At 43.4% G+C, this 17,517-nt stretch overlaps 1 protein-coding gene and 1 long non-coding RNA gene across 2 annotated transcripts in view; one reads left to right on the top strand and one right to left on the bottom strand.

Annotated features, from left to right (window-relative positions):
• LAMC1 (laminin subunit gamma 1) overlaps positions 1–14,135 on the bottom strand; it is a 119,064-nt gene extending 104,929 nt beyond the window's left edge. The window contains exon 1 of the mRNA XM_010988529.3: positions 13,703–14,135. Within this exon, the coding sequence (XP_010986831.3) occupies positions 13,703–14,117 (415 nt within the window). The 5' untranslated portion in view covers positions 14,118–14,135. The remainder of the gene's footprint in view (positions 1–13,702) is intronic.
• Positions 14,136–15,073: 938 nt separating this feature from the next.
• The window catches only part of LOC105096229 (uncharacterized), a 38,771-nt gene continuing 36,327 nt past the window's right edge, over positions 15,074–17,517 (top strand). The window contains exons 1-2 of the long non-coding RNA XR_010377573.1: positions 15,074–15,271; positions 16,536–16,597. This is a non-coding gene — a long non-coding RNA (uncharacterized LOC105096229). The remainder of the gene's footprint in view (positions 15,272–16,535; positions 16,598–17,517) is intronic.

Here is a 17,517-nt window from a genome sequence, read left to right as displayed (position 1 = left end):
TACCTGTTTAATATGAATTACTGTCAATGCAGAGCTCTCCCCTTCTCTAAGTTTCAGATATAATTTTCATTTTTATATCTAAAATCAGGATTTATTTGACTAGTTCTAACAAATCCTCCATCATAGAATCAAAGAACCTGAAGGCTGGTAAGAATCTGAAAGGTCACCAGATAAATGTTGTGAGAAGTCATTTATCTTGATCAGCTGTCATCAGTCCTTTGCGGTCACACGGAATTTGTATCCTTCTGTTACAGCCCTTGATATTTTGTCCCACAGTGTATTTGTTGACACACTTTCTTGGTCTCCCACTAGACTCCACGCTCTTTATGTATAACCCACATTCTTCTTTATCTCATATCCTTCCAGTGCTCAATAATCAAAGGCTCTGTATAAAATCATCTTTTAATCCACTCCCATCAGCTCCGACAGTCCCTGTCAAGTCCCACCTATTTGCCTGTTCCTGCGTACAGCCTCCCTGTGACCTCTGGTAAAGATGAGTTCTTGCACCTTCTTTCCAAGACCCACAGCCATCCCCACAGGTGGATGTTTTTAACGCCTATGATGCCACACTGCTGCTTTTTTCATCTCCATTTCAATCTGTTTTATAGATTAGGGCTTACTACTCCCAATGTTTGGAAAAAATGAAACAAGTTCCAAATAAATCATCCCTTTTGTTAGCTGAAGAATGCCCGTGTCTCAGAAACTGTCAGATGCTTTCCTGCAGATGTTTTAAGCCTAGAACCATCAATGGCCTTTCCCGTTCCACCTTTTGTTCTTCTGACAAGGTTACTGTGCTTCTTTGAGACTTCCTGTTTGAATGACCACACACTTGGGTGTTCAAACTCCCATGTGTCCATTATTCACCATAAAAGGGACCCGAGGAAGTAACCAGGCAGTTGAACACAAAATGATGTATGAACAAAAACAGCTGTGTATTAGCAGGATGGACAAAAAGACAGCAGGGATCTAGACACCACTGTGAATTTCAAAAACAAGGTCTATTTAGTTAGGCATGGTTAAAGGGCTGCTGATTCAGAGCATCAGTGGCCCCTTTCATAATTGAAAATCACTAGAGATGTGAAGAAGTCTTTTTAGTTACTTCCGCAGCATCTCACCCCAGCACTACCTTCCCAGCAGTCTCCCTTAAGGGAAGCTGCCTCTCCTTCCTCTTACAGAAATGGCAATACCAACTCAAAGATTTTGCCAAAAAAGCCTTAATACCTATTTTATTTCCCAATCCAAAAAGCAGATCTCCTCCAACCCCAGGGGGCTTTCCTATAAAAACACAGGAGAACACAGATACAGATACACACAGAACACACAAAAAGCAGCACAGAAAACAAGCCTACATTCTCCAAACATCTGGCAAGTATGTCACTTTCCAGAACCGGTCCATCTTCTGACACCCTAGGTTCACCATCGATGTCCTGTGGCAGGGTATTAGGGCTTTAGAGTGGGCATGAGTTTAAAACCAAAGCTTTATCCACAAAACTGAATGATCCCAACTGCACCCGGAGTTGATGCTAACTTATTTCTTGGCATGCAGCAAAAATGCTGAGAACAGCAGTTAAAAAAAAAAAAAAAAAAAAACCCAGCTTGAGCCTCTAACACAATCCTGATAAAGTAAACAAATTTTATTACAGCTGCATAACAGATGGTCCCACAAACTTGCATAATCTGTAGTAGAGTTCTAAGAATTTAGTATCTGACAGACTTTCTATCCCACGAACTTATCTAAAATACTCACTATAAATTCACAACTATGCATAGAGCCACTCTAAAAGTTAATCCTAGATGTTCAATCCCACAGAACATGACCTCTTTCCCATGAAGGAGCAATCACAGGACCAGAGCAATTAAAGTATACAATTTTTTTTTAAAGTATACAATTGCTCTTTTGGTTTCCAACTCCCCCTCCCTCCACAACCTTCACCTTTAGCCTGTATTTCTTTCCACTTCCAAAAAGAACATAATTTCAGTGAAAATTTCAGGATGCTCATCTCTACCAGATCATGAAGTGGCATTTAATTTTTACTATTTGGGGGGGGGGCAATTAGGTTTTATTTATTTATTTAATGGAGGTACTGGGGATCGAACCCAGGACCTTGTGCATGCTAAGAGTGTGCTCGACCACTGCGGTATATCCTCCCCTGCCGCCCACAACTGGCATTTAAGTAATAATAACCTAAAAACAGTGACACCAAGACAACAGGAGAAGTCATCGGGTTTATCAGAACAAGGGCCATAAAGAGTGGGAACCACTGGGGGAGGAACAGCAACCCTGAGGCACAGGGTGCAGATAAACTGCTAAACCAAAGCAACTATACCCTAACTTCTTGGATAAGAGATTAAATAAATTAAACCTGAACCCATCTCTAAAACATGTTTTCTACAGCCAAAATTTTCTTACACTTCTTTCTAACTCCGGAACTATTCTAGTTAGCCACATACTTAAAAGTCCATGGGATGCCGACACTCCAGAAAACGAAAGCTCTAAATGTTGTACAGGATAGGGTCAGAACACACACACACAAAAAAACATCTCTAGATCTAATCACTTCACAGTGCAGAGCTACCATAAGTTACTCCTTAATCGTTCCTGACAGTAAGATGACCTCAGATTCTGAGAACATCTGGCGGGTCATTCCCGCCTCTGACCGGGATTTGTGCTGTCAGAGCAGGAAAACGTCGCGTCCCGGGCCCCGCCGACAAACAGGGCGCCCAAGCAAGGCTGTTCAACTCATTCTCATCAAGCTGCCACTACCCCCTTTTCAAACATGTGACGCTCTTCTCTTGGAAATAGTTAAGATCCTTTTATTCTCTTTGAAGAAAGGTGATGGAAAGGCCCTTAGAAAATACTTCTGCTTCTACATTTTACTAACTGGCAAAAGCGGCGGGCAGTTTTAAGCCCGAGTCAGCCCTCAAATGTAGCAGTGGGTGCCCTCCTCCCCACAAGAAAGAAAGCTGAGCGTGCGAGCTTGGAAGCCACCAGTCACCAGACCGCGACGGCGCACTGGCCACACGTATGCAGAAGCGCAGTGCGTGCTACGCAAGCCTGTGAAGAAAGCTGAGAAAGCAGGACTGCGATCCGGTAGTACTTAATCTTGAGGTCTAGAAGCAAAGATAGTACACAGTGGGGAGCAACCCAAAATACAAAATCTAGGCGGGAACTATAACCCCCTTCCTTCAGAGAGGAAGCAAAAAGAAATTTTTTTTTTAATTTTTAAGACATCTAAGAGTCCCCTGATTGAACCTTAGCTTAGGAATGCTCTGGGGAAACTAAAGAGATAAAGATTGAATAACAGACAGATACACAGATAAGACAGATTAGACAGAGTTACAGATTTACAAACTAACATATCCAGAAATTGAGATGAAGGGAGTCACTTCTGAGCCTAAAAGAAACTGGTGACAAAGAACTCTCGTAGGACCACAGTGGTTATTTATCAATAAAAGGTGGTTAGACTTACTCAGTTTGCAAACTAGAACAAAAAAGCCACCAAGTAAGTTAGAATTTACTTGAGGCAGAGGAAACGAAATAGAACTTAGAGATGGACCTGGCAGCCTTATCTTTAAGGCTGTCAGATAAAGTAAGCAACTGAACTAAACTTAGCCATTCTCAACAACCAGAAAGGAGTCATGGATAAAGCAGAAGGGAGATAAGGTGGGGTTCCCCGATCACCCCTCAGGAAATGGGCAGCTGGTACATTTTTCCTATCAGTAGACACTGACAAAACACAGGATCTCATTCTGAAATTCAATAAATTCCTTACAAATTCCTAGAAGCGTTAACAGCTAAATATAAAACCAGTATAAGTATCCAAAACCTAGTGTTTTCCCATTGCCAACAATCCTCTGTTCTTCACAAATAAGTGCAAAGCCCTTTTTAAAAGAAGCAATCCAAACCCAGAGCTCCTCAAGCAGAGGTCGGGCAGAGGAGCCAGGGGCAGTCCTTGGGTCTGGTATGCTTTCACTTCACTTCCCAATTAAAGAGCCTTCTTCAGTGCTCTGTCACTTACCAGGTTTGTGCTGACCTGACAGGAGCAAGCACGCAATCCATCCACAGCAGGTCTGGATCTGAACCCAAACTCAGCCAGCTGAACTTCAGAGAAGTCACCAGTTATATCACTATTCACGGGGGTAACAACAGTTCTCAAGATTTTTTAAAGGATTCAAAGAGGCAACCAAGAGGTGCTCAACGAAACGTAATTTGCTTTCTGCTCTCCCCTAGCTTTCAAGATCCTCATCTCCTCAGAACACATCCTCCACGTCTCCACTACTCCATGAAAAGCAAACAACGCCTCCACCACTGTCTGGTTACTTTCAGACCTTTATTCAAACAAATCACACTTCCTGGAAAGTCCTCCACTCACACCCACTACTTTTCTTCGAGACCCAAGAAGTTTTTCCTGGTTGACTTCCATCCACACTCTTCAAGATGCTCTTCAGGTATTCCCTTAGCTCTTTAAAAAGTTTCAACTGAATTCTCTTTACTGTGTTTATGATCTCCCACTGATTTCCTGTACATGAATGTTTTTGTCACATCTCCTCAAACACATTACAAATTACCTGAGGATACAGAGTTTCAACACCGAATGTTACCTATACACCCCATATTACAATGCCCATAAATGAAGAATTTTCTAAGCAAGAAAATGAGAATTTTCTTATTTGCATAAGAACTTTGTCCACTAACTAATTAAAATCACAATCCAACAGACTCATCTCATTTTGAGTAGGTAAGTCTTTTCCCTTGATTGGAAATACTTCACAAATTCCATAAACTTCTCTAAGAAAGTCACACAATTCAAGCTTCACACTTATTTCTAAAAGGCTCAATGAGAAGAAGCCACTAAGTAAAACATGTCCAAAAAAAAAAAAAAGAAAGAAAGAAAACGGGGTCTTCACATTATACATTTTATGTAATCTGCGGAACATTTAGGGTGTTTCACTGTAGAAATTAAGTAACAAGTTTTATAAAACCCAGACATTGTAATCAAAGCACATGCCACAGGGACAATCTTAAAGAACTCTCTAAACTTGCCCCCCACCAAAACACAAACTTACTGTTTTACCACTTCAAACCACAAAGCACCAACCAAAACCATGACCTGGTTAAAGGTAGTCAGGAGAAGAGCAGAGAACAGCTCTTCCTGCACACCTGCCCTCACTCTCCTTCCTGAGACTTACCGTGACACTCACCGAATGCTTTTCTGAACGCAGTCTACAGGTACTTCGGTTTACCGCTGATACCTCAGTGAAAATCATCTTATTGGCTTGACTGTCCCTTCACTCAAAAAAATACTTGTTAACGCCTCTGAACACCAGCACCTTCTGGTACAGAGTATAAAGATGGTAAGAGAAATAAAGAAATATATCACCTATGATTAAATCACAGATTCTGTGCTGTCCTACTTTAAGCCAAAATCATGCCCCAAACAAACAAAATCACCTATTTTTTTTTTGTATTTTAATAGGTTGAAATGTTTAATTCTTTTTTCTAATTTGAGGAATAATTTCCATACAATGAAGCACACAAATATTAAAAGCACACCTCTAAATTTGTATGTAAGTATACACCTGTGTAACCTCTGTGCAGGTCAAGATATAGAATTGTAAAGTCAGAACTACCAAGGAGGGAAGAAAAAGACTGATCATTAGCAGTGTCTCTGAAAATCTGCCAGCCACCTCTGCAGTCACTGCCACGGGCACTCGTTCTGGGTAGCACAAATCTTCACATACACTGATTTATCATCGTGACACAAAACTCATTGAGTCCCTAACTCTATTCAAGATCACCTGTATTTTTTTATTTCAAGAAATCTTTTACAAAAAGAAATGTGAAGGAGGCTGATTCTGAATTCCTGTTTCCAAGATTTTTCAAAACAAAGAGAAGATAAAATAACAAAAATCTCAAAAAGATGATAAAGCAAAAATCCAGAGTCGCCTGCAATATAATAGGAAGCAGCCACGCAGCTGGAAACAAAGAGCAAAAGAAGGGAGCTGAGGGGATATAACTCCTGAAGTTTTAAAAGAAATCATGTAAGTAAATCCCCTCGTTCATCTCCCATCCTCGCCACAAGGCTCTCCTCCCACAGGAGACCTGAGAGCGCCATGGTCTAAGAAACAGATAAGTCTGTTTTATTTTATTTCATGAGTATGTGGCTGCAGAGGGCACCAGGCTGACCGGGCCCAGTTATTTTAGGCTGGCCCCTGGAAGAGCCCATGGAAAGAAAACCAGAGAAACTTAATCAGTGTCACCGCTCTAAAACCTCAGCGACGTTTCTATAAACGAGTCTTCTGCTAACTCTTTTTAGCAAGCTGTCCATTTTAGGCCCAAATGAGCAAACATCTTACTTCATCATTTAACAAGAAAGGAGATGCTTGCAAATCTTAGCAAGGCCCCCTTACAAACCTTTGAGCAAGAAACACAGGCGAGGTAATAGAACCCAGCAAACAGTCATCTTAAAATGCTATCCTTTGAAACTGACAATTTAAGATAAGGAGCAGATAATCCCATATTTTTAAAAATCGTCTCTGGAATTCTGGGCAGTAAAAATAAACAAATAGCTCTGCTCTAAAGTTTGACACTTTCCCCTAAAACTCAAACAGAACAGTACCAGAGCTGTCAATTAAGTACAGCTGGAAAAAAGGAACAAGTAAAGGAGCATCTGTTGGCTCTGCCACCTGTGGACTCTAGACAAGTAGTTGTTATTCATCTGTCTGACCACTTTAATGTGTTCTTCACTGTCTTCACTGTCCTGCAGTCAAGACACACCTTAGTGTGCCTGTCTTCTAACTGTACCTAGTGAATTAAACAAACTAAACATGATGCCATAAAAATAAGCAAGTAAAATTTTCATTGTAACCGTTCCCCACAACTGCTTAATGATACACTTTAAGAGTCTATTTCAATAGCAGACACGTGAATATATATTTTAAAATAAAATGTATGCCCATTTCTAAAGAACACACAAGATTAACATTTAAATTTCAGAAACATATTCATATGTGAAATTCAAATCTGAGAAGGTAGTTTACTCATAAAATTTATCCAGCTTCAAGTCATATAAAAGCAGAATTTTTACCCAAAAAGGACAATCACAGATCTTAAAATTCCATCAGTTCCATACCCAACTTAGTACTTTTTTTAGAGCTACAGAAATAAAACCACCATATACCACATTCACAGCGACATATACCTCTAGAAAACAGAGATGGCACTGATAACAATAAACACAAGCTCTTCTGGGGAAGGAGCCCTGAAAGTGGCAACACCTGGGAGACACGTTCCAAGCCGAAGTGTTGCTAAGCATGTAAACTAATGTGCAGTGTTTTGGGATTTCTGATAATTCAGGCATTCATTTTATTTACTCACTCTTCATATATTTATTGAACACTGTGCCAGACGGATTGCTAAGCACTGGGGATAAAGCCCTCCAGCCTCCCTTTAAATGATGCTTTCTGCGCGTGCACCTTTTACCTAAAAACTTACTATATAACGCTGAACATACTGGTCTAGAGCAGAGGTCACCAAACTTATGCTGTAGAGGATCAGATAGTAAAAAAAAAAAAAAAAAAAAAAATAGGCTTTGTGAGCCAGGACACACTATTACACAATTATTCAACTCTGCCTCTGAAGTACAAAAGCAGCCAGAGACAATATGCTAATAAATGAACTTGCCTGTGTTCCAGCAGAGCTTTAAGGATACTAAAATTTGAATTTCATGTAATTTTCATGTGACCAAATATTCTTCTTCTTCTGATTTTTGAACCAATGAAAGATGTAAAAACCATTCTTAGCTCATGGCCCATTCAAAAGTAGGCGGCAGGCAGCCCAGGGCTGGATTTGGCCTGTGGGCTATAATTTGCCTACCCTAGTCTAGAGACCTTGGTCTCCACACCTAAGCCACAAGCCCCATGAGGTCGGGGCAATGACCAATGAATCATTATACATCCAGGAATCTGTATGGTGCTGGGGCACAGCAGGCAATGGACCAATGTTAGTTATATTCAACTGAACTAAAAAAGGTGACCAAGTCCTTGACCCTGCCTTCAAAGACCGCATGGTCTAGAAGTGGAGATAGGCTAGTAAAGAAACAGACAATACGGTGTGATAAGTGCTGTGGTGGATACCTACACGGTTGCACAAGTGTGACACCTAATCCAGGCCAGGGAGTAGGATGGAAAGGGTTGAGAGAGAGAAACTGGGGAAGGAGTCCTGAAAGTGTTAACACCTGGGAGACACGTTCCAAGCCGAAGCAGCAGCCCTCTGAGCACGTGGAATGACAAAAGATAAGCCCAGAGGTTAAAAAGGTCCAAATCCAAAAGTACCTTATACGTCATGCCAAGGAGTCTGCTCTTCACCCTAAAGGCTTGAGGAGCCACTGTACAAGTTTCATCTGGGAAATGACATCAGATTTACATTTTAAGAACCATCACTCAGTCCAAAATGTAGCTGCCCAAACTGAGCAAAACTGGAGGCAGAAAGACCACCAATTAGTTAGCAAGTTGTTGCAATAATCGAGGTGAAATTCAATGGGGAGCTAGATTAAAGCAGAGAAAAAGATAAGGATTCGAAAGACATGATGGCTGAATATAGGTAGAGTCTCGGGCAGACTGGAGTAAGGATGGGTGGGAAAGAAAGCGGTGGAATTACAGCTGCCCAGAGACTACGAACAGCAGATCCTATCTGCTGGCCACAGTAATCTTAATAGGCTTAACGAAAACATATCAAGCATGGACCTTTCATGGGAGACTTGGCAAAAGACTGGTTGAGAGCCTCAGATTAAACAGCACTGCTGTTCATTAACATACAGCTTTGAGTTGGATAAGACAAGGAGGAATGAGTTTAGTTTTGGACATGGCCTCTGGACATCCCAAACTAACCGTGTCCAACAAGTCTTGAGGTCTGGAGAAAGAGCTGTCCTGGAGATACAAATTTAGAATTCATTGATTTGTGAAGAGTAAATGAAGCCTCAAGATTAAGAGGGGATCATTCAGGAAGAGTGAGCAGCATGAAAAAGAAAGAAATCTCAAAACATAAGTGAAAAGGAACAGAGGGAGAAGGAAGAAAACCAAGGGAGTCAGTATCTGAATCAGTGTGTACATGAAATTGTATTTTAAAATTGCTCTGGAATAAACCAGTCATTCTTTTGAGACATTTGTTAGGGAAGCTAAGAGCTGCAGGAGCTAGTATGTTAGACTAAGGAGTCAAAAACCTATCTCCTCTGTGATTTTTGGCAAATCATAACCTCCAGATCCTCATCTTTGCCTTCCTTCACTGGGTTGTGAAAATCTACTTAGTGAGAAACTGGAGGCTTTATACACTATAAAATATTATAAAGGCACTTCTGATTTCTTAGTGTAATGGCATTACATCTGGGTGTGAAAATTCCACTTCATAAAGCATAAACTTCTGAAGATGGGACTTTCAATTTTCTACAACTTTCTGTCAGGTACTATGTACTTAGGAGGTATGTAAAATATGTTTGCAGAGTATCTGGCAGCAACAGGAGAACGTATGCACAAGGGAAGGAGTGCATAGTAAAAGGCATACCCAACTTCTGAAAAGGATTCAGAATTGAACTAGTCAAACTTTATCCCTCCTACAAATGTGGCCAATGACAAAATAACGGGGGAGGGAGGGTTACAGTCCCAAATTCTCTCTTCTAATGTGTAAATTGTTTTTCTAAATGCTTTAGAAACATGGAGAAGGTATTTACAGAAAAAGCAGTGAATTGTAGAACAGGAAAACAGCCAACAGCAACTTTATAAAACCGTGTTCAGCAACAGCTGGCCATTAAAGGAGAGCTCCTTAACGTCTCAAGTTGAAACCTGCAAAATGTAAATCAAGCCTCTGTGAGACAAACTGAAACAGTGTCCCCTCGGGGTGCACAAATACCACAGTGAAGTCACCAGCGTGAACTATTCCCTGACAGAGCCAGAGCCTACCTTGCAAAGATTTTCCTGGGGGAAAAACTGCTGTTTGTTTCATATGAATTTTACACCAGGAGGACCAGTAATAGCCTTATATACCAATTATTCTGATTTAGACACACACACAAGATATTTAGATACAGCTTAAAAGTGTCATTTAATCAATACCTGTTCCCAAAGCTTATGAGGAGCTTGGCAACAGATCTGGTCTTGGTGTAAATTTTAGGAGTTCCATAAACTTTGACTGAGTTGGTTTTATACGCGCTTTCTTCCTTAATCTAATTGCTTTTAGAAAGAGGGAGAGCTACCTTCCTCCAAGATCAAAACCCAGTCTGCCAAGTTTCCATCCACAGCGACTATCAAGTTAATTAAAGGGATTGTTTAATAAAAGGCACATCCTCAGCAACAATCTTACTGTCAACTACTCTACTGACAAGAGAAAAAAAAAAAAAACTTATTATGACTTATTATAAAACATGAAAGCCAAACTTTCAAAAAGCAGTTGACTAACCCATACAGAAGTGAAAAGAGAAGATCCAGAAACTGAAGGCAAAGTAAGAAAGACTTTTTAGAAAAGGGTGCCTGGCTGAGATTTCTCTTCACAATAGGCAGAAAAGGCAGTCCTGACTCCCACAACTTTAACTCCTTATAGCCAAGGAGACACTGCACCCTGAACCCTGATGCTTAATACATTACTGTATATGGTGCTTAAGACATAGCTGCTTTCACAATCAACGCTGATTTTCCTGGCTTTGGTACAAGTGATGATAATGGTACAATCATCTAATTTGTACTTGCCATCTGTTAAAATACGCCTCACCACCACCCCCCCACCAAAAAAAGGTACCAGTTAAAATGATCGTGTCATTTTTTATATACATGTGCATGCACAAAAAGTTTCCAGAAAGTTACGTAAGAAATTGTGAGCTGTGGTCTCCAGGGAAATTCAGTAATTGGACATGAAGAGACTCACTAGTCATTATAGTTACTGTTTTAATTCACCATGACATGTTTTATTTTTACAATTAAAAAAAAGACTTATGATCAGTGGCAAAATATGCATGTTTCTTGTGACTACTTAAAGTGCGATCTGACTTTGCTTACTTTAAAGTTCACTCTATTTGAAGTTTAGCACCAAAAGGCAGGCTAGAAAAGTGGCGGCTAGACCTAGTTCTTTCACATTGCTCACTCCGAGTTTCACATGCTCTGGAAGGGCAAGGCACAATATGCATCACTTGTTTAAGGGTATGTGAAATTTGAACTGGATGGGAGATTTAATAGATGCACAAACAGTCATGGTCCTTGAATCCATGGGAAATAATTAGTAAGCCAGAGCCCATGGAGCAACTGGAGTTAGGGAGTGAATATGCTGAATATCAAAACACACAGTGAAACATAAAGCCTTGCCCATCTGCCGTAAGTTATAGATCATAATATGCATGAATACATACATCCTTGCCATTAAAAGTGAGAGAGCAGAGACAGAGACAAATTGAGACATCAGCCCCACCACGCACAAATCTCCCTCCCCTTCCCCACCTCCTCCACCACACACAATTTCCTCCCAGACAGCATTTCTGACCCAAGAGTAAGTTCAATGAGTTCTAGTCAAGTTTTTAGAAACTGTCTATCTAAAAAGTTTAAAGTGAATGTTTTTACAGTACAATACTTGTATGAAACTATTTTGCATGACTTTTTTTCTTAGAAGTTTTAAATCTATATAGTTCTATCAACTTCATTTAGCAAGATTACCAAAAACTGAAGACTTTTTTCAGCAAAACAAGTTCAAGCATATAACATGATTTACAGAGTAAAAATTCATGTTAAGGGTCCTAACTAGGTGAACTCTGAGATCTCTTTCGACCTTCGGCTAACATACCTGCCTCCCGGTAGCAACAACCTAACTTGACAGATATTGTCTTACCTAACACATTATCTTTGTAACAGAGGAGTAATCACTGAGTAATCTGCAATCACCTGCAATAACCTTTTGCTAATAGTGCTAACAGGAGAAAATTCAGAAGGCTGAGCCTGACAGCCCTATCTTTACCTAAATAAGAAATTCTGAGAAATTTTCAATTGAATCTCAGGCATTTGAGACATCAAGGCCACACTTCTGCTTTGAAATTTTTAACATTTCAAAATAGACAAAATAAGACTTTATGGGCATTCAAAATTCAACACAGAAGCCTTAACAAGGCAAAATTCAAAAATAATTGGATATAAATTTCAAAAATAAGTTTGGCCAAGTTTTAAAATATAATGAATGCATAAGAAAAAATAGCTAAAGAACATTCCCACAAAGTCTTAGGAGTCCCTGGGTCTCTTGCAGAATCTTTGGAGAAAGGCACTTGTTCCAACATATCGCTAGTTCTGCATGTTTCCAAAACCTTTGAAAAACTGAACCCAGTTTACTTCTTCCATCTCTGAAAAACAACTGTCTCAGAGTTTCATTTTATGGACTTATATTCAAAAAGTTTCATCTTCCCAATGACTTGTCTACAAATAAAATGGTATTTACCATAAAGGTGATAAATGTTGCTTTTATAAAACTTACTCTACACACAGAAACTTAACTCCACTTTTCAGAGTACTTTTTGTAAGTCATATTCTTTCTCTGGAATCTTGACACATAAAGTGTAATGTACCAAAGAGTAATGAGAAGAAAAATACAAACCACAACCAAAAGAACCACGTGCCCTCCAAACATTCCTTTCAAGGTTCCCCACATAATGTTTGTAGCCTTGCAATTATCCTGCTTTGACAGAAGAATGGCGTGGTACTCTCTTCTCTCTAGAAGTTCATTACTACTAGTTACCGGTAACAAGTCTCTCAAAGCAATGGGGATTGAAGCTGTCTACACATCAGATGCCACTTTTTTATGCATATGTTACTCTGTTAAACACAATAGTGAATCATTCTGCTTGTTTATATATTTCAAGGATGAAGAAAAACTGACCTAGATCAAACATGATTTTTAATACTTTGGGATAAACATGTCCATCCTCATCCAGCACCCAGCAATGAAGTTTTCTATACATCCCTTCCTTGATTTCTGAAAGGTCACTTACACATGTTTCCACACTCGCTTTGAATCAAAGCAAAAGGGAACACAATGAGGAGAGCCTTTTTACCCAGGGACAAAACTATACCCAACAATTACAGTGAGTGCAGATACTTCCTTTTGTTTCCTCTGTACCAGGATTAGCAGTAAAATCGCTTTGTGGCCCTTAATGAAAGCTGAACAACCCTAAAGAACAAGCACTTTAAAAGTGAACTTCTATTTTAATTACACACAGGCAAAAGCGACACAAAAGGCATGGGCTCCCCTCAAATCCCCTTAACTTAGATTCTTTCCTCTCCAGTTTATTTCAGCAATCACCCTCAACCCTGGAGAGACAGACGTTTTAAATAAGGTAAAAATGCTTAAGGTGGACAAGAGAGGATGGAAGTTTCTGATTAACGCTTCAGAAAAGAGGGACCAAAACAGCCGAAATGCCGAGTAATCGAGGAAGCGAGAATCCGGTTAGGTTAGAACATTAAAACAGAGATGCTGGCGGGAAGCACCTTGGCTCGCGGGCTGTTAAGTGCTAGATCGAGCTTAGAAGTCGGAGAAGGGAATTCCTGTGTGGCCCATGCTGGGGAGAGGAGGGCCAGCACGCGGCTGTCTGGGCCCCGCAGGCTGGGCCAGGGGTTGAAGATGGCCCGGGAGCTGAGCTGCTGGCGAGCAGCAATAGGGGATAAGGGGGTTGTCACCGCTTACCCAGGTGCAGCGTGAGGTTGATGGAGTTGGGGTACTGCACCCCGGCCAGCATGGTCTGGCTCTGCCACCAGGTGGTGTCGGCCTGGTTGTTGTAGTCAGTCAGGAAGGCTGCCCCGTGCTGCAGGTGGGGCTGCCCGGCGTCGCACAGGTGACAGGACTTGGTGACCCCGGTCACCCCGGTCTGCACACAGTACTCCTCGGGCGGAGTCCCGCACGTGTTGGTGGCCACCACGGTCACGTTGAAGGCGGCGTTGACGAACTCGGGCATGCAGCGCTGCGACCTCCCGCCCTCGTCCGTGCACTCGTCCATGGCCGCCCGGGCAAAGCCGGCCGCGGCGGCCGCCAGCACCGCCAACACCGGCCAGAGCCGGCCCCGGGGCCGCAGCGCCGGCGCGGCCCGCTCGCCGGCCCTCATCCCCGCAGCCGCGCGCCGGGCCACGGCAAAGGCCAGGGCGCGGGCGCGCTCCTCTCGCCCAGCGGCGTCCCCCGGAGGCCGCTCCGCGGGCTGAGCCTCGGCGCCCGGGGGCCGGACTCTCGGGGAGGGCGGTGGCGGCGGCGGCTGGCACCGGAGGGACAAGCCGGCAGGCACCGCGGGCGAGGACCGCGCGGCTCGCTGACCACCGCCCGGCGCGCCGCCTCCGCGCCTTCCTCACCCACCCGGGACGCAGCCCGCACTCGCCGCCGACCCCCGACTTCCGAGCGCGTGCTCGAGCGCGCGCCCCCGGGGAGGAAGGCGCAGGGGGTGGGGTCGGCAGGGTGGGGTGGGGTCTGGCCGAAGAGAAAGCCCAACCCCGGCCTCCTCGCAGCGGCTCCCTCGGCCCCCGTAGCTGCTCCCCCGCCCTCCGCGGAGACTCGCGGCGGTAGCGGCGGTAGCGGCGGCGGCGGCGGCGGCTGCGGCGGGGGCGGCGGCATCTGGCGCTCCGGCCGGCGGCGCGCGATCGGCGGGGGAGGGGCCTGGAGGGGCGCGAGGGGTGGGCGGGGAGCGGCAGCGGGAGGAGTGCGGAGGGAGGGGCGGCGGGGCGGTGCATGCCGGGAGGGAAGGGGAGGCCGCCAAGAGCCAGCGTCCCGCGGGAGGTGGACGCCGGGGTCCCCCGGCGCCGAGGCCTTGGAAGACCCCGGGTGGGGGGAGGGGGTAACGGAGGGGCCCTTAAAGCGGGCGACGCCGGGTGGATGAGGTCTCTGGGAGTGGGCTTTTGGGCCCCGCTCCAATCTGGGCCGCATCATGCGGATCCCCGCCCCGCCAGGTGTCGGTTCTGGCGTCCGGCGGGCCGCGCCCCGAGGCGGGGACCCGCGGGACCGGACGGTGGGGGCCGCCCGCAGGCTCCCCGCCCCGCCGGCCGCTCCGGCGCTGCGCCCTGCCGCGCGGGGCCGGCTCCTGCGCTTTCAGAGGAGAGGTCCCGGGTGTTGAGGGGACTGACACGGCCCCCGAAGAATAAAGGGCCTGGTCACCCCATCGAAATGAATTTTCTGAAGCGGTTTCCTGCCTCTGAATTAAAGTGTAACCAGTCGTTTAGCCCGGGCAAGGAAGGAAGTGAAAAGTCTGGGAATGGAATGACATTTTTCCCCTGGGTACGCAGACCCACTGTGAAATTCTTCCACTGTGTTGTTTATGTTCCCCAGCTTGCCTTTAAAAGACTTGAAATTATCTGGATCTGACATCCTCCTTTTCGGGCCTGCTGAGTCACGGAATATTCTCCGTGCCAGGATGACTCAGTTCACAGAACCTGAGCCAGAAGATCATGAGGTTTAGTCCGAGCGCAGAACCTGGGCGCTTACCCAGTGCTGATACGACAAGCAAAGAAGCGAAGGGAGGGTGCTGCGAAAGTGGATGGCCGAGGGCGGCGGGTTTTAAACCTTTGGAGTACCCAAGCAAAGTGGGTGTGGAGACTGGATGCTCTGAGACGGATTTTTTTATTTTAACTTTTCAAGATCTTGACAGTAAAGTGAGAATAATAAATACACGGTGTGGGGTAGGGGTGGGGGGCATAACCTGGTTTTGGATCCAGTTGTCCCATTTAAGACAAGGATAGTGGGGATGTGAAATAATGAAATAAGTAGATTTCATGGTTACTATGGTTGGCGTCAGTGATGGCTCTAGTAGGACCCCAGTGGTCTTTGGGCGGGGAGGGGCTAGGGGACTTGTCGAAGTGGTGAGCTTGCTTAGCAAGTACATGGTTAATTCATTTCATGAGATGCGTGGAGATAATGCATGCATGGCTCAAAGTCTAACTCCTCACCCTTTGGCAGCTACTCTTTGAATGAAGAAAGTTGTGGAGCTGTAGGTAACAAAGTTTTGACTCCTTTCGCGTTCTAGTTAAAGCAAAATAAATGTATTCATTTATACCTATAGGGGGTGACAGTCTATCCCAGTCCTTGACTGTACTTGAGAACAAATGAGGGCATAAAGGACAAAGATAAGGATGTCAGTTATGTACATAAAGTTACAGATGTTTTTAATAACTTTTTTAACATCTTTATTGAGTTATAGTCATTTTACAATGTGTCAAATTCCAATGTAGAGTACAACTTTTCAGTTATACATGAACATACATACATTCATTGTCACATTCTCTTTCACTGTGAGCCACCACAAGATCCTGTATATATTTCCCTGTGCTACACAGTACAATCTTGTTTATCTATTCTACATTTTGAAATCCTGGTCTGTCCCTTCCCACCCCACATACCCCTGGCAACCACCAGTTTGTAGTCTATGTCTATGAGTCTGTTTCTATTTTGTATTTATGTTTTTTGTTTTGGGGGGGGTTTAGATTCCACATATGAGCGATCTCATATGGTATTTTTCTTTCTCTTTCTGGCTTACTTCACTTAGAATGACATTCTTCAGGAGCATCCATGTTGCTGCAAATGGCGTTATGTTGTCGGTTTTTATGGGTGAGTAGTATTCCTTTGTATAAATATACTACTACTTCTTTATCCAGTCATCTGTTGATGGACATTTAGGCTGTTTCCATGTCCTGGCTATTGTAAATAGTGCTGCTATGAACATTGGGGTGTAGGTGTCTTTTTGAAGTAGGGTTCCTTCTGGATATATGCCCAGGAGTGGGATTCCTGGGTCATATGGTAAGTCTATTCCTAGTCTTTTGAGGAATCTCCATACTGTTTTCCACAGTGGCTGCACCAAACTTCATTCCCACCAGCAGTGTAGGAGGGTTCCCTTTTCGCCACAGCCTCTCCAGCATTTGTCATTTGTGGACTTTTGAATGATGGCCATTCTGACTGGTATGAGGTGATACCCCATCGTAGTTTCGATTTGCATTTCTCTGATAATTAGTGATATTGAGCATTTTTTCATGTGCCTATTGATCATTTGTATGTCTTCCTTGGAGAACTGCTTGTTTAGGTCTTCTGCCCATTTTTGGATTGGGTTGTTTGTTTTTTTCTTATTAAGTCATATGAGCTGCTTATATAATCTGGAAATCAAGCCTTTGTCGGTTTCATTTGCAAAAATTTTCTCCCATTCCGTAGGTTGTCATTTTGTTTTACTTATGGTTTCCTTTGCTGTGCAGAAGCTTGTGAGTTTAATTAGGTCCCATTTGTTTATTCTTGCTTTTATTTCTATTGCTTGAGTAGACTGTTCTAGGAGAACATTTTTGAGTTGTATGTGAGATAATGTTTTGCCTATAATTTCTTCTAGGAGATTTATTGTATCTTGTCTTATGTTTAAATCTTTGATCCATTTTGAGTTTATTTTTGTGTATGGTGTAAGGGGGTGTTCTAGCTTCACTGATTTACATGCTGCTGTCCAGTTAGTAACTGTGTTTAAATACACATATTAATGCATTTGCCATATA

This window comes from Camelus dromedarius, chromosome 23 (genome assembly GCF_036321535.1).
Source record: "Camelus dromedarius isolate mCamDro1 chromosome 23, mCamDro1.pat, whole genome shotgun sequence".
Classification (NCBI taxonomy): Eukaryota; Metazoa; Chordata; class Mammalia; order Artiodactyla; family Camelidae; genus Camelus; species Camelus dromedarius.
This window is presented reverse-complemented; position numbering and strand designations above follow the sequence as displayed.